Genomic DNA, 23,384 nt, shown 5'->3' with positions numbered 1-23,384 from the left:
GATGTACATGTGGCTGAGAGATGACAAAAGAGGAAAAATAATTTTGTGCTCTCATTTTAGAGGAACCAAGCCAAGCTTACTACCTTAGATGAAAATATCTTCCAGCTTCTCACATTCTATAAATTTTTTTATTTACCAAAAAAGAAGCCTTTTTGTTCAGCAGTTAGTAGCAACTTCCAAAACTGTTTCAAAATACTCAGTTACTCTCAGAGCTGAAACATGAAGCAGAATAGGCAAAATTGGGTTTGTCATTTAAAAAAAAAAAGAAAAAGAAAAAGAAAAAAAAAGAAAAGCCTGAACAGTTAAGTTATTTATAAAAAAAAAAACAACCACAACTTTATACATGTTAAACTTAAGTTAATTCTGCAGCTAAAGGAATGTAAAGTCACAGGAAAGCACACCACATTTTTACTTCACTGTAGCGAAAAATCAATTATAAACTCTGTCACTAAGAGAAAAATATAAGAAAAGGGGAGAAAATACTACCATTAGATAAAATTTCAATTTAGTCTACAAGAGCATAAGATGATGTTTCAGAAGACAACCGACCCAGGGTAACTACTTAACTTGAGTAGGGAGAAGTAAAGGGAGGACGAGGACTTACACAGCAGGAAAAAAAGCAGGCAATTCAGCATTGACCAACCTTCCCAGTCAGTCAATGATGTGCAGTAGAGCAGAATTCTACCTCTGTTTTAGTTTAGCACTTTAGATACTGCCACAAAATAACTTCATTTTTTAATTCAAACCATGCTGTGATTTTCAGTTCTTAAAATACAAAATTGCAACATATTTTTTGATTTATTCATGGACAGCACTCTCAAAATCCTGAATGCAGGTACACATACAGATCAGGGGTCATCCTGATGCAGAAGTGAGAAGAGCTTAGATAAAGGTTAAGTTCGCAAGTGATACAGAAACTGCAGAAATAAATTCCAAGCAATACTTAAATTCATAGAGCTTTTTCACTCCCACTTCTGTGGGAGAAAGTTTGGTATCAGGAAAAAAAAAAAGCCGTATTCTGGCAGCACACTCTTTGGAGTCAGAAATCCTGAACACCAGCCTGCAAGGTATTAGAAAGATCAGTATTATGTATTACCGTCACAGGCTTAAGAGCAAGCCTGTTAACAGTGACATCTTGTCAAGACAATTTAGTGCAACTAAACTGTAAGCATTTTACCATAAGTAAACCAGGAAGGAATTAGTCATCCAAATATATTAGTACGCTTACACTGTGCTTCCACTCTTACCACAAACTACAGAAAGAAGTCTTTATGGATAAATGGATGTGGGTGATGGGGACATGCTCCAAAGGAGTTATAGACATCCCAAGGATAATGGTTTGAATATAACACTGTATGATATTGTTTCTAAACAGTCCAAATGAAGTGGAAAAAAGACAATGGCTAGCAGGCATGCCTGTCAGGTGCTAATACCAGTATACCAAAAAAGATAAAGACTCAACAAAATTATTTACATGGTTAGATTACAGATGTTCTTAGTTCCAAAACTTCAGGTAAAACTGTAAGAAAACATCTGTCAGGCAAATCATATATGCAATGTCTTTACAAGCTGGTTAAGAAATAGGCAGAAGATTCTGTATTCCCTGTTTTCTGTGTCTTCACTGAAGATAGGCTTTAGATAAATAAAAGTCTTTGAAATTAATACCAAGAAAATTAGGTGAAATGATAAGCACACATCATGTAAAGGAAATCAGACTAAGACTCCACCACCCAAATCCCCACACTGATATCAAGCTTCATATAGTTGCAAAAAGAATTAAACAACTGGTAAAATAACTTTGGGTGACAAAGGTCACTGCACATGCTGGATGGCATCAAGAAGTGGACACAGAGCTGCTGCATAGCTGCCTTTCAGTATTTAACATAGTTTTAGAAACAGGCCAACCTCTACAGAGGAGCAAAACAAGCAGTGCATACCATAAGCAAGGGATTTGATGACGAAAACAACTGTCCTTTCACAAGGGCTCGCTGAGAAAAGCTTGATCCTGCCAGATGAAAATTAACTAGGGGAAAGGAAAAGACAGCAAAAGTCCAGAAAAATCTTGATAAGTATTGGCATCATGCTCCTAAGTTAATGCTAAGAGAGCTTTAACAACTCAGTTGTGGCTGAAAAGAGTATTTGTTAGAGTATGTTGTGCAGACTTTAAAAACAAGGACCCAACAGTCCACTGTTGTGGAGGCAAAGTTGTCGTTCCAATTCATTGGAGAGTCACTGAGGCCACTGATGTGAACCATGTTATCAGAAGAAAAAAGTAATACATACTCTTTTCAGATGTTACACAATCTGCGTTTGTAATTGCACACTTAATACAAACAGTGCTGGACTTTAAATCAAGCTTCCTTGCCATTTTAAAAAGAGAATGTATCTAATAATAGGGGTTCTTTAATAGTAGGGAAGAAAAGGGACCTCCTGGCTCATAATTAGGAAATTCAAATTGGCAGTAAGAAGCAGTTCTCAACTGCAAAGGTAAAGGGTTATTTGAACAATTCAACAGTGTAACAAGTAAATTCATCACATCCTGAAGTCCTTAAATTGAACCTGGATGTGTCTCTAAATATGTTCTAGTTCAATTGCACATTTATTGGACTTACCAGCAAGCACTGGCATGTTAGGGAAAGCAATTTCTTCTACTGAAGGACTTAATACTTGAGATTATTTTGTCTGGCATTGTACAGGAGATAAGGCTCGGTGATTCCTTTGGTCCTCAGAGTCTATGAGTCCCAGTGGATGCACTGATTCTGATTTTGTTTATACCAGTAGAGTCAGGCTAGACATACATGGCTTACAAATTTGTTGACTTCCAAATTTCTTGGTAACAAGTTTGCTTTGATTAGTGTAACAAGAAGATTTTTCTCATTATTTTCAGTTAATTGGTAGATGTCCCTTCAGACTTGACTTCACTCTGGCAGCTGATTGCACCACACCACAACAGTACAGTCATGTTCCACTAACATTCAGCAATATGATCAAAGAAAAAGAGAAGGAAAAAAAGAAAAAAGAAAAAGAGGAAAAAAAGAGAGAGACCAGAGACCATTTCTACAAGATTTTGGCTCCTCAAACAATCTTCTACTGCGTGTCTGCACTGCTACTGGTTGTTGCTCTAACAACTACGTGACACCTGAAACTTGATTTCGCAATACTATTTCTACCGACCCTAGAACTCTGTTAAGGTAAGCAATAAACAACGTGTTTATGCAATAGATGGCCTAGAAAATAATATAGGGAGTAAAGGGATTTCAGTTTCAGGATAGGAGTGTATTTACAGTAGCACATCAGTTTCTTGCAGATCACCATTCAACTACTTACTAAAAGCTACTATTTTCCCGTATTTCAGGATATATCGTTTCTAGCTACGTGGTTTTGACCACTCAAGACAGAATTTTTTCACCCAGATTCCATGCATGCTCCCTATCGTGTACATGAGCACCTCACCCAGTCTTTCTAAACTCCTGATGTTTTTCCAGCAGTACACTTTTGCCACAGAGGGATTGCTGTTGAACAAATGAGGCACATCCTCTTTCAGAGGGGCTGGATCAGCTCCCTTCTGCGTGGTGCGCAGCTGTCGGTTCTGAGAATGATAACCCCTCATACAGAGTGGATGAGATTCCAAGCAGTCGAACAGCCTGCTAATCGGCAGCCAGCAGAAAGAACACATTCCTGCTCTCCACTCCATAGTTATTCAATTAATGCATGACAACTTCTGTGATTAGGATTCTTACCCTAGTTATTTAAAGCAGTTAAAAGTAACTTTGATGCACTGCATCAACCTTGCAAAGGGAAGACTTGAAGCAGCCAGGGTAGGGTGCTCGCTATCTACCAAAGCAACCCCCGGTTTCCAAATGCGGAAAGCAGTACAAAGTAGAAATACTTTAAAAGTATAGCTAGCTTTATTTGCCCAATTGATCCACTGACTTCAAGTCTGGATAATCGTAACAAATATTTCTGAAGCAAAACTGTAAAAAGATGGAAGAGTAACTGCATTTAGTCTAAGACAGAAAGTATGTGTCTGTCATTCCATCACCTCCCAATAACTTAAGCAAAAAATAAGCATATTATATTTGTAAACATGGCCTGGTTTTGCCAGGGTAGATGTCCAGTGCAATAACATGCAACAGACAGGACCACTATCCGCTAAAAAATGCTCTTTCCTTCTGCCATTGGAGTCTTGACATAAAATGCAATTGAAATCTATGACTTCCATTTCAAATAGGTCTTTAAATTTCAGTGATGCTTGCTATTCAGTAAGTTAACAGCCCTTCAAATATATTTTTTGCATATAAAAGACCACCACCCAAAGAAATCTACATCAACAATTAAAGAACTCAACACAGCTTCTCTTCAAAAGAGGCTTCAGTAAATGCGGCTGGAAATTTTACTTGAAACAGTGATAATAAAATTAAATCATCTGACAAAAATACTATTTATAAAGCTATTTTTAACCCTTTGAATTTTGTTTTATTTAATAACATGCCTATTATGCATAAAATGGACTTCTAATGATAAAAAACAGTTTGGTATATTAAATTGTGTTTCTGAACACAGACAAAAAGGTGAAGTACACCACACTTATTCAAATACTAGTCTCTTGCTATAGCAATATAAAGCAACACAAAATACTTGAAAAATTAAAGTGTGCGTTTCCTCAGAATTATTCTTCTGATGAATTGTGCACTTGCTCAAAACAGATTTTCTCCACAAGAAGGTTTCCTAGATTGAAAAAAAAATTTAAATTAAAAAAACCCACAAAACTCTCAAAGTACACCACAGAATTCACAGTCTAGGCATGTGAGTCTTCAGCTGTGATCAGCTTCACTGCCAGGTTACAAGCACAGCTGATGGGGGCAAAACCCTGGGGTGCTTCAGCATCCCCCACCTTCTGGGGCAGAGTACCGCACTGCTGCACGCCTCACAATAGCTTCACTTTCTGCAGGCAGAAAAATAAGGGAACTGATCAAACGAGCAGCCAGAAAGTGAAAAACAGAACAAAACAAAACAAAAAAATAAAAATCCAGTGTGCATCTCCTCAAGCAGTATTTCTTTAGGCCTATACCCAAAAACCATCGTGTTATTTTTCATCTCGAGTTAATGCAACCTTAAAACATAATTTTCAATGGCCAGAAGTTGTATTTTCTTCTGCTCCAGTTCAAACTCCTATTCATGAACCATACCCAACAACCTGTTAACACTTACACAAATGTTTAACCTTAGGCGCATGATTAATGATCACTGAAGTCTCAGATAAACTGCATGTGTGAGGGTAGCTGGCCCTTGAAAAGTCTGGAACACCCTGACTCCAACGATGTCGCTGTTTCATTTCATGCATCAGGATGCAGCAATGCCTTCTGCTCTCACAAATCCCTTCCTCTAATTTTAATTTACTTCTTGAGTTAATTGGTACATCGTACTTAAGCTCTAACCCAAATCTCTCCCTCTTCACCACCAAGCCCATTAACATCTTTCCAACAAGTGAGCACGTGCATGAAAGAGAGCAAGAGGAGAAGCCACATGTTTAGGTTGCAAAGCACCTTCAGAGCATGGAAATCCCCAGCAGCTTTTATCCGTTCCTGCAACGGCTCATTCTGTTTTGTCGCATTTCTCAGAAGACTCCAGTAAACCTGGGCTTGATCAATGAATAAACATCACGTTGTGAACAACATGACAGTTTTGGGTAAAAGCTGGTGAAACTATTTGACAAACATTTACAAATCCAGTATCTGTTTATAAATTAAAAATTACCATTATATAGCTGTACTTAGCAAATCACATATGAAATTATGTCAATTCAAAGATTTGTTTTTCATAATTACTTAATAGTTTGGATACATATTTCAAGCTAATCGTACCACAAGTTATACTTTTCTCATTTTTACCACTTCTTTTCTAGTGGGTATCCTGATATGCTTATTGAGCAATAGGCTGTTTCTGCCTCTTAACTCAATAATTGTTAGTGAACTATAGGAAACACTAAGTACCATAACCTGACCATTTGCAACAAAAATCTTTTAAAATTTGGGAATTTATAAAATATTTAAGTAAATAGCTTTGTCACCTAGATAATTCATGGGTATTTCCTTACAAAGCAGAACTAGATTACAGACTTAATTTATTAGCTGCTGGTAAATTATTACTTTATTGATTTGGATTTTAAGCTTCATTGATTGTCCAGTTGAGAAACATTACCTACAGAAGGATACCAACAGCATAGATACCATGCAGTAACAAGAACTTCCAGAGTAGAAGTCTAGTATACAATTAAGAGAACGATATCAACTCAAATATTATTTTTCCAGAAAAGGTAATCTGAAGTAATCTGTAAAACAAAGTCATTTGACTTGTTTGTTTTGAGGAAGGAGGAAAGAAGAAAGAAAAAAAAATTCCCTCAAGGGAGAAATACTTGTTAGAGAGGATAAATTATCAAAATGAGCAAGTGTTTGCAAATGACAAGCAAAATTAAGAAGGGACAACAATTTTTTTACTTGTTTCTGCCAGATTTTTCCTTGTTTCTGTCAATAGTTATTAACAAAAAATCTGGTACTACACCACTTTCATATAAGCATTCTTTATAAACATGTTTACAGAAAAACCTGAGGATGTTTTCATGATGACTTAATTCTCAGCAAATAAACCTCTTCCTCAAATAAACCTGTTCCAGCTTTGGCTTTTCTGAAAGTCTGTGCCCTGCTCACCAGCCAAAGTGACTGAAAAGCTTAAATCTACTTTTCAGAAGTAACTGGGGTACACAGGTGCCAAGTGCTATTTACATTTCCTTAAAAAGAGGTTGCTACAATGATTACTTAATAGAGGATGGATTTTTACTATTCAGAACCTTACTGGAGACATATCAGGCTTCAATGGTACCACTAACAAAGCTGGCCACAATACACTAATTGCAATTCCTAACAATAACCTTCAGTTCTTTCCAACTAGTCTGCTTTTTCTTGATGAAGTGATTTCTGTGACTCTTTATCCAGATGTGCCACTGTAAAGCCTAGAAATCTTCCTCACCTCTTTATTTTCTCCATGTTCAATTTAAATGTGTTCTTCTGATAAAAAAAAAAAGGCGTCTCCTTTTCTGATCATGTTTAAATGCTCAGTCCCAGAACTGTGGTTTCATTCTACCTATTATGAAACAAAACATTTCAGGATGTCATCATTGCAAACACCCTAGGCTGAGCGAGAGGATATTGCACATGTGAAAATTCTGAATCCAGTTTGAGCAGAAAGGCGGACAATTTTAAGAACTTCCTTCATGGATTTCTTCCCTCCCCTTCTTCTCTCTGCTCCCCCTACAATGAAGTATCCTAAAGAAAGAAAATGGAAGCCCCTGGGTGGAAGTCACAAACTTCCAGGTGATATATTCTGACTTCTAATTGGGTCATTACAGAACACTTGAAGAGAGCAAAAGGGAAACCAGCACACTAGAGACCTGCACTCTCAATCTCTTCTTTTAGCTCAGTAAAAGTATAAACATTACCCAAATGAACAGCTAACAAAACAAACAAACAAAAAAAAAAATCCAGAAAAGAACACACCACAATAACCTCAGAAGTCCCTAGACCTGGAAACAACCCTTAATCCCCTGAACACAGGTGACCTGAACACAGACCTCAGACACTATCCAGAGCAACCACACGCACTAACATATGGTATCACAAAACGCATCATACCACAGCTTCTTGTCCAGTCAAATGTCTGACAATTTCACAAGTTGCCTACCAGGAAAAGTTTTGCCCACTGAGCTTTCACAGTCATATCCTTTCCCTCAGGTAGCTCCTATAACACACTATATGAATTTGAAAATCTCAGTCCTTAAAGCAGCTGTATTTCTCTATTCACAGAGTATTAAAAAGTAAAGGAAGTATTAAAAACTTCCTCATCTCCTCCTGAGATCTGCACTGCTCAATCACAGACAAAAAAATTTTTCAGGGTAGGAAGGCTAAGGAATTTAGCCTTTCATCTGCCCTCACTGCTGGTGTCAATACAAAAGCACTCTCCTTACACCCATACAGATCAAAAAGTACCCTGCTATCCTCATTTCCTGCCCCCCACCCCCAAAAAAATCCTTGCAGGAACAAAAAGAGCATACATGAAAGAGGGAAGTTAGTTCATTTTCCCTTCAAAGACATATTATGAGAACTGCTCAGAATTCAACAGAACAGAAAGCATATGAAAACACACACAATTTCTTGGCTAAACATTCTGGGTGAGACCTCCAGAACATCTCTGGCTCTTTAGCCTATAGACAGGGAAAAACGTATAAACTCCAGCTTCAGCAGGACTGCCACAGTGAACTACAGTTCTCGGTTTATTTGGCTCCTCTGACAGGAATCATTGGTGACCTTCACTACAAAAGGCAAATTCAAGATTTCCACAAAGAACTTGGCTAGACTTAGGTCCCAAAGTCAAGTGATCAACATGGAATTGGTCACAACCCCATACCACTTCCCCAATCATTTTTTCCTTTCAGCTTACAGTATCCTCCTCTCCTTCACAATCTCCTTGTACGTAACCTTGCAGTACTGAAGCTGCTATCTTCCAAATGCTCTCAAACTGCAAAAGATCATCATACATTAACACTGATGTCTTCTAAAGGAGGAGAAATTAAAATTACGGTGCCATGTGGTAATTGCCAATCTGATGTAGAAATGGCTCTTGAAACAGTAGAGCTCCTACCAGGAAGCGAAGTAGTTTTGCCCAGTGTAATGAGCACACCAGATCTTGCTTCTCACTTTACCTACCAATGTGAAACAGCAGGAGGGGAAATATGCAGCAATAAAGACACTTGGAAGAGGATGCAAGAACTTTGAAGCTGAGAGCACCTTACAAACAACAACGTCTTGGAACAAAGAACTAGCCAGCTTGAAATGTGACAAGCTTGTATTCATAGCAATAAAAAGCATGGATAAAAAGAATCCCAAAAAGAATAAAAGGACAAGGAAAGGCATTAGAGCTCAAGCACTTAAAGAAAAAAAACAAGTTTTATATGTCACGGTAGTGACATGTCACACGTTGTTTTCCAAATGTTCATAACAATATTTTCTGCCTGGTAGCCTTTAAACACACACTGAAGAATAGCAAGCAAATGTATTCAAAGGTCCTAAAATGACAGCAATTTTTTTTTTTTTTAAAGCTGTATAAAAAACAAGCTGTCAGCCTGCATCTATTTCGTGACTACAGGATGATCCAAACAACATGGCTTTGAGAAAGGAGCTGTGTTGAAGTGATACTTTGCTGCACATTCCAAGTGTCTTTGTCAAAGAGCAGTAGTCTCCATAGCTTCTACTTCTCTTCCTCCTCCATGATGGTACACCACCTTAAGTTTACTTCTTAAATAAGCTTCTGGAAGCTATGGCCTCCAGCTTCTTCTTTCCCAGGAAGCCATATCAGTAGCTGATCAGGATCTCTCCTCAGCACTTAAGAGAAGAAACATTACCAGTTCTAGAACCTACCACATCTTCCACACAAAATGCAATGTCAAATTTTGCCCCTTGCAGACAGAACTGAGCAAAGCAGCAAATACTGTATCATAAAAAAATGCCTAGTGCAAGATCAAGTCAGAACTGTGGAGACCTATATTAAAAGCAAAGCAATTTAAAATTACCTAATATACAAGAAAGATTAATGTAAACTGGACAAAGTAACCCAAGTGAAGCCTAACAGTGCACAGTGTTAATGACCTTAATCTTTCACTAAGGATAGCTGCTAGTGAGGGAACAGTTAGCAATCTGGCACAGTTAAAATGCCCTCTTCCAAGAATGAAACACGGGTAAAAAGTTGGCTCATCAGTTTATGAATTATATGTATTAAAGGAAGTTTTACAAAGGTATTTACTAACAACTTATTTTGACTCCTACAGATTTCCAAAGAAAGAGTAACATTTGTAAGGTGTTCTAAAGTTGCTTTCTAAAAAGCATCTCTCCTGAATGTTTAGGGTGCTTCATATACATTTTTCATGTATATTTTGTCCTTGATCATTAAATAAGCACACAGAGCAAATCAGCATTGAGGGACAGTAATTCTCCATGTCATGAAAAAACCTTATTGCAAAGTGATTATAAAACTCAGTATGAAGTATAAGAAAGTGACAATGAATTTAATAATTTTATCTCATGAATGACAAACGTATGCTTATAAATGTTATCTAAAGACTACAACAAAACAACTCCAAAATGCTATCAGAAATGTGAGTAGTTTAGGTCACTGGGGAGAATTTTCCTCTACTAGGGTCTCCCTAGGATCCCCACCACAAACTGCATTTTTGTCGGGTTTGGGTTTTTGGGGGGGGAGGATGTTGGTTTGGGGTTGGTTTGTTTGTTTTTATCTCCAAAGAACACCTTAGCAGAAGCTATCAGCTTTGACAGAACACCAAAATTCTGGCACTGAACCATAAATTGACCATTACCATAAAAAGAACTGCTAAATGAGAAACCATGTGCTCAGTATAAAACTAATTTCATGCTTTCAAAAGCACACAGTGGCTTCTAGCAAGATAGTGGCCCTGGGACTTGCAAAGACAGATTGGCTAATACAAATGGTGTGTGCTCCTGATGCAGTCTGCTTAGCCAAGCTTTACATGTACTGGCAGTAAATGGAAATTCTCGAATCTTCTGTCAAACAAATACACACTTATCTATAACTTTAGAGCTGAAAGCTATAAAACAGCTGCCTCATAAATATATTTAGCAGGAAAATGCATGAGCTGTCCTAGTTCCTCACAAAAAAAACCCCAAACCACAGCAGTCTTTACTAGTGAGCATAGATATTTCTATAGCAAGCAAGAAAAACATTTTAATAAATATTTTTCAGCATCTTTCCTTCTTTTATTAAAAAAATTACTATCAGCAAACGCAAATATAATGAGAGCAGGTCTGACCACAAACTAAACATATTAGCAGAACAGCAATGCTTAATAAGTAACTCACTTGAACTAATTTTTTGTGTTTTGCTCTAGGTGAAATTCTCAGTAAAAAAACTTTGTTGGTTTTGTTTTTTTTTTTTTTAACACATAGGTACAAAGTCTATTCAGTTTACAATAATGCTTCTTTTGAGCTTAAAGATTTACTACTAGAACTTCACGGGCTACCTTTAGCACACTATCTGTTCCCTTAAATAAAACTTACAGCACTAAATCACAAATTTAACTCGTTAGGGAGAAGCAACAGTAATTTTATACCCTTCTCAAAGCAAGTTGTCAGTGCAAATGAATTACTGGAAGTTACCCTGGGCATGACAGGTCATAACTTTTAATATTAACAATGACAGACACATGCAAGATGTCAAACCCAGTATACAATTTATTTCATTTTTTACTTTCTTAGTTTATCTGGAGAATCTGACAGCTCTTGTGTTTTACGTATCATTATAACCATGATTTGAGATTTAACAAGCCAGAAAGCAAGCTCTGGTAAGAGGTATTTACTCACACTGCTAATTAGCTTCTTTTTACAACAATAATACTGCACCACTGACATGTTCCAAAAAACATTTAAAATGCCTAGGAAATCACCTACTGAAAAGATGCCCTCTGCAAACAGCAAGCAAGGAAAAGGAGCTTGCCACATATTTAGAGTTACTTTTAATAATGAAATAAGAAGAGAAGAAAAATATGCATTATATGCCTTGCATTTTTCTTATCCTTTCCACTGGAATAACTAAAATACAAATGACATGCACACAGAAATAATGCCAAACATGTAAGCATCTACTCTTCGTAACATATCAGAAAACAATCCAGTGAAGTTTAATAATAAAAATCATGCTCACCTCTACTGGGAAGTCCACTCCACATTATGGCAATACTATTTAAGCAGCTTAAACACCAACCAAGTTACATAAACAAAACTTCCAGTATGTGACCAATATGATCTACGGTGCTACAGAGACTTGGCTCCAGCCCTGATCATCTGTGTGACAGTACACTGTTATACCAGTGCAGCCTCAAACCTTCCCAGATGCTGGCTTATTACATTGCTCATTGAAAATCCTTCACACGCTGGCAACATTTTAGGGAAGGACAAGCACACTCTGAGTCATTTGTAAAGAAAGCAAAGCAATTTCAGTTCTGTATCTTCATGCGTACCGAAACACAGAGCACTGTCAAAGTAGAAGTCTGAGGCGAATTTATGCTGAGAAACAGGCAACCCAAGCCTTCATTATCAATGCATGGAATCAGCTACAGTGATCAAATTCAAACAAACCATTTAAAAAAAGGATATGATTACAAGAGGCTCTACAGATTCAGCTCCAAACCCCACGGAACGAAGAATCATCTATCTAGACTGTGTAAATGTTAAAAATAGCTCTGCCTTTTCTACAATGAACACGAGACAGAGGAGAATCAGTAGCCTGTATTGTGATGAGGTTTGTTATTGGAAAAAAATCCAGCAATAAAAATTAATGATTCCTTACAGCTTTTCTAAATAAGATTAATTTACAATTATGCAAATGAACAAATAAGTACTTTTTAATAACATAACAAAGTCTATTATACATAAACAAATAGGATATCTATCAAAGAGAAGCATAAATATTTGGATGAAAAATTTTATACTACTGACCCAGCAAATATCTGAACAGTCCAGCAGATTAAGCATTTGTACAAAAAAACCTGAACCAACAACTAAAAGCATGACATTACATGACCAATGCCTTCGTCTTTCAAAAACAACAATAATTTTTAATTACCTACTATGAAAAATCTCCATGGCTTATTAAATTCATGCTCTTCCTACTCCCACACAGACTTCCCACTATGTAAATCTTTTTGTCTTTTCAGGTACTTCATACATTTTCTTTCCCAAAAAAGGTAAGAGGGCATGTGTTGCTGTGCATACTCACACCCACAGAGATATACAGTATAATAAGAATCAGATGTAATCACGACTAGGTTAAGTTTGCAAAGAAATAGAAAGACACAGGATTTTTTATTATAATACCTGTACAGTTATCCAAATACACTACTGTGTCATGAGACAACTATGAGAGAAATTTTGGCAGGATCTGATCCCAGATGAGGATATTTACATACAGAGAGAGTATCTGATTTACTTTTGCAAGATAAAAATAATAAACAAATCTGACTTTATTTTATTTTTTCAGTCATTTTAATACAGAAATCACTGTTGGAAATGCACACTGAATAAAAATTATGACTCTGCATTTATAGATCCCCGTTCATCTCAGCTGTCTACACCTGTAAACTATGGATCACACCCTTCAAAGAGATAGTGAAGAAATCCTTGCAGCAACGTGAACTCAACTGATTTCAGTAGCTTTCCAGGCCATTGCCCAGGCTGTTTAAATGACAAGGGAGACCCCCCCCAACCAGAGCAGAAGCTGTGTCATCACCACTCCTGCAGCCCCTTCTCAGCTTGAAATCATGGCTGCTGAGCAGCTGTGGTTTTGGTCTTCAACTCTAGAACATCTGATTCTCTGAGGTCTTAAATGGTGGTTCTTTACCACAGCATAACTGCCCCTGAAGAGAGGTTAAACTCTCCAAGAAGGAATCTTGCAGAGAATTTTGATACAAGAATATATTTATGCAAACTAGTGGCAAAGAGTGCCAACTGTGGTAGCCAATTTTATTTTGAAACCTTCCCCCGCTCCACCCAAAGCACCCCCACCCCCACCCCACCCCAAACTGATTTTTCCCATACTTGTAACACACTCCATCTGTTTGCTTACAAATGTCATTCATGTGCTCCCCACCTCCAAGAGAATGAAATGGAGGCTACAGATGAATAATACATCTGATAACCTTTACCAACTTCAAAAAAGGTTGGGTTTTCTTTTTGCTATTAGGGAATTTTTGAATGTTTTGCTCTAATACAACTTACCAATTGCTTAAAAACAACCAACCTCAATGAAACAATAATTTTCCTTTTTTTTTGTTTTCTTCAGGACTACCAGTGAGTGCACATACCTACTTATTATTTTTATGAATTTTACCAGTACTTTCACAGTGCAGCTACTCAAACGCAGAACAAAGTATTATGGATACAGTTTGTCGTTATTAGCAAACAAGGAACCATCTTTAATGTCAGCTCTGTCCCTTGATAGTGACTCTCATCATCAACATTTTGTAAGGATTATCAAGTGCACTAAAACAATATAATAAATCCCCTTAATTTCAGACCAGATAATCATGACTGCTGTGAAAGAAAAATAGCAATCACTTACCATAAATACGTTTCACATTTTAAAAAAAATGTAACTTATGTAACATTACATATTTATTAAGTTGTGGAAAATACTCAAGTGATAGAAACAATGTGGAACCATCTACCAAATGCAATTTTGTTCAAAAGACAACTGACTAAGAAAAGAAGTCAACATACCCTGTAGCGAGAAGTGAAATACTAGCAGTTTCTCACTCACTAATCTAAATTACATTACAGGAACATTAACTTTTTTTAATTATTATATTGGAGAAAGGTAACAGTTTTGCTTTTTAGCAAAAGACTCTAATCTTTTCCAAACAGAAAAACAGATTTTACCCAGAGTAGGATAGCAAAGTGAGGAACAACCTCCCTTTCACACAGGGCGCAGAAGGAGGAAGCCCCATGGCGTTGCTCCACTTTGTGCTCCCACAGCAGCAGCCTCCTTCAAACTGCTTTCCAAAAGGTTGGACTATAGGCAGCAGACATGGAAGGCAGAACAAGCACTGACCTCCTACAAGTCTGAAAGAGGTTTTGGCATAACACAAGAAAGAGTAAGCTCACAGTGCTTTCTACTATCCTCCTCTTCCCTATAGACTTACACAACAATTCTATGGCTATGCATGCACACATTTAGTAGGACTCAGCTCACAAACTTTTTTCAAGATACTTTTCGTTGCTGCTTAGCATTCCTCTGAGTACTTGGTAGAATAATTCATAAAGATCTTCTGTAATAAAAATCAGATTATCCTTGTTCTTTTTTTAGAAAAATGAAAGACAAACATTGATAAAGAATTTGAGGACCTAAATCAAGAGGCTTAAAGTAAGCAAAAATTCTGTTCTCCATTAAGTTGGCACAAAGCAGTCTTAGATGGCAACTAAGCTACCTGTCAGAAAGCTAGTCCTGGCCCAGCTAAGGATTCAAACCTACATAAAAAGACCTTCATTTAGGATCAGATTCTTCTGACAATTAAAAACCAAAGAAAAACTCCACTGAAATCAAAGTAATGCACTGCAGTTTCATTCTGTTGTAACCGACCATCATTTAATCCTGCAAAGTAATTTCTTTACAGTTTCATTAAAAAAAACCCAAACAAACAAAAACAAAAAAAGCCTTGTGGATTTAAGGCTATCTGGAATATTTTCAGAATAATTTCTCAACGTCTACCAATAGTCAGTTTTACTTTTTGAGAAAAAGAAGAAGTCAAATGCTTAGAAAATTAATTACTAATCTAAATTAGTTGTTTAAGAAGGTCCTTTTCATTTGACATGGCTGAAGACACTGTTCACACTTCCTAACTCCAGACATTGAGTTGGGGAAACCAATATGCAAGTTAGCTATATAGTCTATGGATCCTTTGAAGGATAATTCTGAGCACTTTAATTGTAAGCCTCCCTGCCTCCATTAACTTGAAATGATGCCTAGGGCAACTTAATAAGGCATTGCACAAGAAGGCAAAGCAGTTCTAACCTCTGTCGCCACAAGTGAAAAAAAAAAAAAACAACCCCTGCCTTTTCCATACTCCCTTGTTCTCCTCCCATATCCAAGATTGCTGTTTTACCCTCTCCCTTGCATTAGCATTACCAGGCCCTTTTTGTGACCTGATTTAAGTCACAAACACAACAGAAGTCTAGTCATTTATGTATTTATTTTGCTAGCTTAACAAATCCCTGGCTGTCATTGCTGTGAGCCAGATAACCCAACTGCGTGTTGACAGTATCTCGGGAAATCATCCTGTGATTATTTCCTCAGTATTGCAGAGTAACACATTAACTTGTAGGACTGTTCTCTACAAAGAGTCACAGCATAGGGTCCCACAGCATTTCCAAAACTCTCCTGCAGGGTCAGAGATTCCAAGAACAAAGAGGCAGAGCTGCTGCCAGAATACACTTGCCAGAGGACTAACATCCCAATCTCACTTCTAGCCAAAACTACAGAAAAATCTTCAAACATGCCATGAATGAGTGCCATCCGGACCCTAAAGCACATCTGCTCTTTAAAACAGCCTAGGACCCAGGAAAAAAGTGATTATGCTTTGCCTACTTCTAGAATTTGGGTACCTTCTGTAACAAAAATGAAACCACCCTACCCATTTCCAGGGATCTGCACAATTTGGACTTCGATAGGTATTTCTAGTACACTCACTCTTAAAACTACACCAACCGTTCCGATGTTAGCATGGGGGCAAAAGAGAGAGAATGAGAAGACTCACCACGAGATACACACACACACCCACACACCCCGGGGAACAAGTAATGAGAATTCGTGGAACAAAATCGGTATCCTCTCCAAAGGAGAACCGGGAGGAACACAACGAAGTCATCCACAGCGGATACTAACAAGCAACTCGCTGTTACCCCTGCAGATAGCTTGCTTAACGACAACGGCTTCCGAGCAGAGCGGCGGCAGAAGCGGCCAGGCCGAGGCAGCGCCGCGACCCCTTCGCCCCAGGGCCCCGCTTGCCCAACAGCGCGGGCTGCGCCGCCATCTCGCGGCGGCCTCCCCATCCCGCAGCCGCGCCGCCCTCCCCGCCCGCCTTCATCTCCTCAACGCTTAACTCATGGGCTGTTAGCAGGTAAGGAGGCAAGCAACCTCTAACTAGCCAAGTCCGCACCATGCTCTCAGGACTGGTGTCTCCCCCTTCGAAGAGCAGGTGCTGCAGGTACCCTCGTTTTCGGGGTGCCAGGTGGGACACGGGGCACCCCGAGCGGCTGCGACCTGACCCACTGCTCCCACCGCGCCAGGCTCCAGCAAGACGGGCTGCTGAAAAGCTTGCAACAGGCCCGCTCCAAATCACGTTTCCCCAAGGGTGCAAGAAACTCGCCTTTCCTTTCCTGCTTGTAGGAAACAACTGAAATCATTTCCAATTCAACCTGCAGAAGCAAATACACTCTTTCTTGTCTTCCCGAGACTTCACGTATTTCCTTCTGGCAGAAGCCTGGCCGTACATCAGATATGCCTGGCACAAGGGTAGGGATGGCCCCTGGGAACGGTGTCACTGACAAGCTTCAGCCTGAGCTGCAGTAAGACAGGATGGGTTCCACTGGTAACGAACAATCGCTAACATAAGCAACAGCGGAGGCTCTAACATTGTGTGCAATATACTTTTCCAGTAGAATACCGTTTCCTTCACACGCATAATTTTTAACACCGATCTAAAGAAAACGAGGAGTTTAATGAGTGGATCAAATCACCAAGGCCTTCTAATTTAGTCAATTAATTCCTTGAGTTGGTCAATACAAAGAAAAGCAGCTGTGAAAGTTTAATTTACATGCAATTTTACTTGCTGTGAAGTAACTGAAATTGCAGGCACAGGTACAATAGCAAAATAGCTTCTAGATTTCAGTAATGGGGTGGGGGAGGCAAAATAACCAAAAGTCTATAGAAACAGAGTAGGCTTTTTAGAAAAATATGTTGCTAAATACCTTTTGAAATTCTATGACAATCATACACTTAAGTATAAAGAAGTAACTTAAAAGTTATTTCTAAAAAGAGATTCAGACTTTAAATGTACAAACCCACCTCATCTACACATTGTGGAGTATTATTGCCATGGCCTGGAATTCCACAGTTACCAAATCTTACTAAACTCTTCAATAGCAGTACAACAAGGACCATTATGTATTACTGAAAGTTACGAGCAACAAATTGAGATTATAGTTATAAAACACAGTGGAAGTCAACAATTAAAAGGACACTTTATAACAACCTGAGGCCACCTGTCACAGAGAGGACCTCAGAAGAGGATGAATATCAAAATATGTCTCATGACTCCTTTGTGTTCATCACCATTTGGAAGAAAGTCCACCAAGAGCCAAGGAGGCTGGAGGCAGTGATGGTGCACATACCAGTTTTGTCACACAGGATCAAGAGAGTTCTGGCAGGTCTGTAATCCTGTCTGTACTGTCAACGAATATTTACAGTCATGTATATTTTACAATCACCTTATTTTCCAACAGGAATATTACTAATTTCACATTCACATTACGAAGACAGAGGAAAACTCCAACCAGAGATTAGCAGAAAGCTTCCTGAGGTGTGCTGAACTGTTCACTACCTGGTTCATTAGAAGGATATGTAGTTACAAAAATGAAGTATGAGAGGCTATTTGCCTCCTTTGCATGTAGAATAAAGTCTGTTCACTGGTGAGGTGAGATTAATATTGTTCTCTTACCATCTGCACAATAAATTCTGTCTACAATGTTAGCCAAAGAAATGGGAAAGGCAGACTCCCATTACAAGGGGTAGTAACACTCCAGAGGACATGGATTAAAACAGCGTGGATTATGTCAATTTATAAGAAAATGCATTTCTAATAATTTCTGGAAAGTGGTCTTTGAGAACTACATTTCAGTACATCTTGTTCTCATACTAGCTCTTAAGCAGTATATTAAATTGTCTATGCAATAATAATAATAAACTGCATATGCAAGGCATTTCTTTCTTTTAACTGCTATGAAACCAACATCCTTCAGCTACAAAAACAGAAAACCTATTTCAACATACACTGCATAGACCAGCATAACTAGTAAATAACTAGGATATAGTCTAATATAGAGATCAGTGAACAAAGCACAAAGAAACATGAATTTTAACTCCTAAGCTATACAGTAACCCCAAAGCATGTGTTCCAGCAAACATAAAATATTCCCAGCATCAGAGCATTCTTTGAGCAATGGTGCCTTTGAGCATCTGCTGCAATCCCCAGGAACAACAGCAAAGACATCAGGTGCAGGGGTCCAGCTAACAAAAAGCCACAGAAAATATACAATGCAAACATTTAAAATGTTTTCTATCTGCACACAGAGGAATTTAAATTAAATTAGAATGTCTCATAGATATTAAGCTATTTAAAGAATGCACATAATTATGTAATTTAGGTGTTATTCAAAAGGAATTTAATCTTTTGGACCACAGGCCTTACCCAAATAATACCCTTACGCTACTTGGTTCTAAACCAAACAAAACAATACCAAAGAATTCAAAAAAAGTCAAATTCAGTTAACAAGAATCAAAATAAGAAAAAAAAAAAAAAGAAGCAGCTAAACCCTTTAAAACAGTTTGTTTTGATGCAGAACAAAAAATCCCCAAAGCAAATCCCCTCATGTGGCTAATAAAAAAAAAAAACTCTAATAAAATTAGTAAAACTTTTTTCATAAAGATTTGAGATCTGTTACTTCATCAATACCAAGTGTTAATAAGCAGCAACTTTTGCTTCTTCTAGACAATAATTCCTTAATACCTGCAGCATTTTATTTCTCAGAACTAGAAAGGATGACTTGCTATACTTGTTTGAGATGTAAAGAATACTTTCCAAGATCAACTTTGGCCCTTTTGGATTCTACAAAATGTCAAAAGCCCCTGAATTTTCTTTAACAAAAGAAATGGAAGGGAAGAAAGAAATTATCTATTTCAACTATCAGTAAGAAAAGCATCCTTAAATTTTTCTAACAAATTTTCTTCAATGCTGTTAGAACATCACAGAAAAACGATAATCCTGCAGCAAAATCCTAAAACTATGAACTTCAAAGCAAGAGACCATATGGCATACCAGGACCCCTTAAAAAAAGGGAAGGAGAGTCACAACATCCTTACCCTTACAACCATACAAGAGCAAATCATTTGTTCCATGTGTTCACTTTCTAATATGCGTAAAGAAGTACATATTATGTGCTTTGCACCTTTACATTATGCATGTTAAATGCATTTTGCCAAAGCATTTGGGACCTTTGCTTTGCCCAGTAAGTAAAAAGTATTATTTCGAATTACTTCTCACTTGAGAGTAATTAAAACCCAGACCACTGAAAGCAGAAACAATGAAAGGGCCAGCCCTGTAAATTCCAGCTCTCCTCCTCTTCTTCCCACCACTACATTTCTTTTAAAAGTTTCTCCTGTACACATAGCATCCTTCCAGAAGTTTGTTTTGGGAGCAAAAGCAGATGACAAAATGCATGACTATTTGAAGCCACAACAGCTAATTTTAAATAGACCATATCGCAACTACACAAGGCCCAACACAGCCATTAATCATGCATTAATGCAATATTGCCTCAATACAAGTTGGCTTCACAGGAAAATAAATACACCAGTAATTCTCTCCATGGCAAAATATTATTAGCTACTAGTATTAATCTATATTAAGTTTAATGGTTATGTTGGGTGGGTAGCGTAGAGCTTAAAAGCTTCCTGAGATTTCTTGACCAAAATCCAACATCTCATACTAATCATGTACCTGTGCTTGTACTTGCAAACAAAGTGCCAGGAGCTGCACTTGTAGGGAGTTTTCCATTATTTAGCTGCTTCACTCTTTTCAGGTGTGACTTCCCATTGTAATGAACTTGAGCTTGTGCTGCAGAGTTCAGCTGTATGTTGCACACTTCGCAGAAGGAAAACAGTATCTTCTTTTTTTCTTTGCTTAATTGATAGTCCTGTCTGTCATTCCTCAGTCCTTTTTCTTCAAAGCCCCGTAGAACAGCTGGTTGATTCATAATCCCATCTTCAAAGACGTGGTCAGGACTTAATGGACGCTTCATACCTACAAAGCAACAGACAAAATTGGTACCAGAAGCCAACTAATACCACTTACTACTAAATCAGCATTTTCTTTTTTAAAATGCTATACAATGTGAAACAAAGACCAGTTTTAACAAATAAGGTTCCAAATTGCAGAGGCGTCACTTAATAAATACATGCATTTGTGACACACCGCAGCGCTCAGAAATAGTAAATTGGCAATGTATCACAGTGTGAGCACAACAACTACTCAAAACAACTCATTATTTTGTTCTGCAAGCTCTCTATTTTAAAGCAGGTTTATTATTGCATCTCTAGCAGAGGTTAAGATTATTTTCAAATACATTTCCTTGGCCTCACTAAACACTGGTTCCAGAGCTTTTCACTTTTCAGTGCCCATAGCAGTACCCACTGTCTCAAGTACAATTATTCAACAAGAAGTATGCAGACAAGAGATGTTACTGAAACACTGGAAGACAGCAGAATGTTCAAGTGAGACTAATGAATACTTTCCACTTTTATATACCCCCAAATTTTCAGCCTTCGTACAACCATTAAGATGTTGTCTATAGTAGTCCGTCTATACCTTCACAATTAAAATTATTATACAGACAAATGCCAACTATAAGTTAGTCTTGTGGGATCTACACACATACACAGTAAATGACAGTCCCTGAACAACAATCCAAGAGCCTGAAATATGCACTTGTCCCTAGAGAATAAAAACCTCATCATGATAAATGAACAAGCTGCACAAAGAACAGTTTTATACATATGGGGGGGGGAGGTGGGGAGGTGTGTATTTTATTTAATGCATGCTGCTAAACCAGTAGAGAAGGAAGGGGCGGGTGGGGGGGGCTCTTTCTAAGGGGAAGAAGGGTCCAGGGTAACTCAAATAGAAAATATTTCTGTTATATTGGCTAAACAACTTGCTGTTTACACTTTATTCTTTCCCCCCACCACCCAAATACTGTGGATCAGCTGATGGCTGGCTCAGGGAGCTGTGCAGAAGAGCATCTCTTTCCAGGGAAGACTGCACCTATGTTCAGCTTTCAGAAGCAAAGATATCTTTGTGCACACATACCACCCTGTTAGGCAGGAGGAATTAGAGAGACCACAACTCCACACACACAAAACAAACCACAAAAGCAGTCATAGCAAACCTCCCCAAAACTGTGTAGTATTCACAAGCAATACTAGAATACTCCTCTCGTTACCCAGACAAGTATATTACCAGGAGAAAGTCTGTTTGGTTCTTTGGTACAGGTACGTAAATGGAAAAAACTTCAGAAATAGGTTAGAGTCATTTATATGGTGGGATGCAGTATTTCATCACATTCCTAACTTTAGCCCATGCTTAAAATTTTAGCATTTGTACAGATTCCTCCTCAAGCATGATTCACTGAATAAATAGAGTTCATAGTCATATATTTGTTTCATATAACTGACAGTCCTGTCTTCAAATAAACAATATAAACAATATATTCATTAAGATATACATGACATCAAATATTAAACCAAAAAATAATTATTAAAAATAATTGTAGGGTACAGGTACATTATTGCTTTTAAAAACAAAATACTACTGATCCTGCAAACCTAGGCTAGACACTGTCACACTAAATCATTTAAGCATAAGTATCATATTTCAAGGCAAGCAACCAAGATCCTCGACTCAGCTGAGCTTAGATGACATTTTCATCTGAAAATTTAATCTGCTTAGAGCTTTAGTATTTGTTACTTTTCAATGTATTTTTTAAACCATAAATAATTTCCCTTACTCCCTTTGTTTTCTGTATATTTTTCTTTCAACGGTGCTGTTGTCGGTCTTGTTCCCTAAAGTAAAAGGTTTTGAAACAAAAGTATTTTTATATTACATTTTTTTAGATGCTATAAACATACAAACATAATTATTTAATAATAAAATAGGTAACACTTTAAAAATCCTGGCCTGTCAGAAATCTCATACGGCTGCAGGAACCAAATAATAATTCAAAATATAATTCACTAATTATTTCAATAATCTATAAGATCTTAATGAAACTCAGGTAGTTTGGATGCATTTAAAAATGACAGAGGCAAACATCTGCATTAGGAAGCTGCATGGACCAGAAAGCAGACTGATAGAGCAGACAGCTCTGCTGAGTACCTGTAACAGCATGAGAACCTTACAAAGGAGGTTTATTTTGGAAAGCACCAGCCTGGTACTGCATTAGCCCATTATCATGGCAGCACAAGGTACACATTTGGACTGCACCCTTTGGTTTACTTTCATCCAAAGGAACAAAATCTCTCAACTGGTAAAGTCTGAGACTGCTGAAATATGAACCAAAGCGGGGTTAAGCGGGGAAAATCAGAGCACTTGCCTTAAAAGTGCACTCCTGATGTGACCAAAAATGTTTCTAATATGGACACACCCAGAAAGAACAACTGAGCACAGGAAGGACTCAAACACTGCACCTACACCCTAAGGCATCCCAGCTGCCAGTCTAGAAAGAAAATTAATGTTCAGACAAAGAAAAAGAAACTACTGTCCAAGGTTCACTTTTATTTTTACAAACAAAATAGTTTTAAATGCACTTTTACTACAAAGTACCATCTTAGTTGCATTAACACAGGACAAATCAGTCCTTAAAGCAATCTCTTGCTACTAATTTAAGAATTAAAAACCACAAGCTGAAATTTTAAAATAA

General features: G+C 37.7%; 1 protein-coding gene across 1 annotated transcript in view; it reads right to left on the bottom strand.

Moving 5' to 3' along the window:
• The window catches only part of ZNF385B (zinc finger protein 385B), a 142,823-nt gene extending 122,112 nt beyond the window's left edge, over positions 1-20,711 (bottom strand). Inside the window, exon 1 of the mRNA XM_010565857.1 lies at positions 20,411-20,711. Coding sequence (XP_010564159.1) covers positions 20,411-20,711 — 301 coding nt within the window. The remainder of the gene's footprint in view (positions 1-20,410) is intronic.
• Positions 20,712-23,384: the final 2,673 nt, after the last annotated feature.

The sequence above is a fragment of the Haliaeetus leucocephalus genome, unplaced genomic scaffold (genome assembly GCF_000737465.1).
Source record: "Haliaeetus leucocephalus isolate CR32 unplaced genomic scaffold, Haliaeetus_leucocephalus-4.0 Scaffold1, whole genome shotgun sequence".
NCBI classification, from domain to species: domain Eukaryota; kingdom Metazoa; phylum Chordata; class Aves; order Accipitriformes; family Accipitridae; genus Haliaeetus; species Haliaeetus leucocephalus.
The sequence above is the reverse complement of the archived record's forward strand: the minus strand, read 5'-3'. Positions and strand labels throughout refer to the sequence as shown.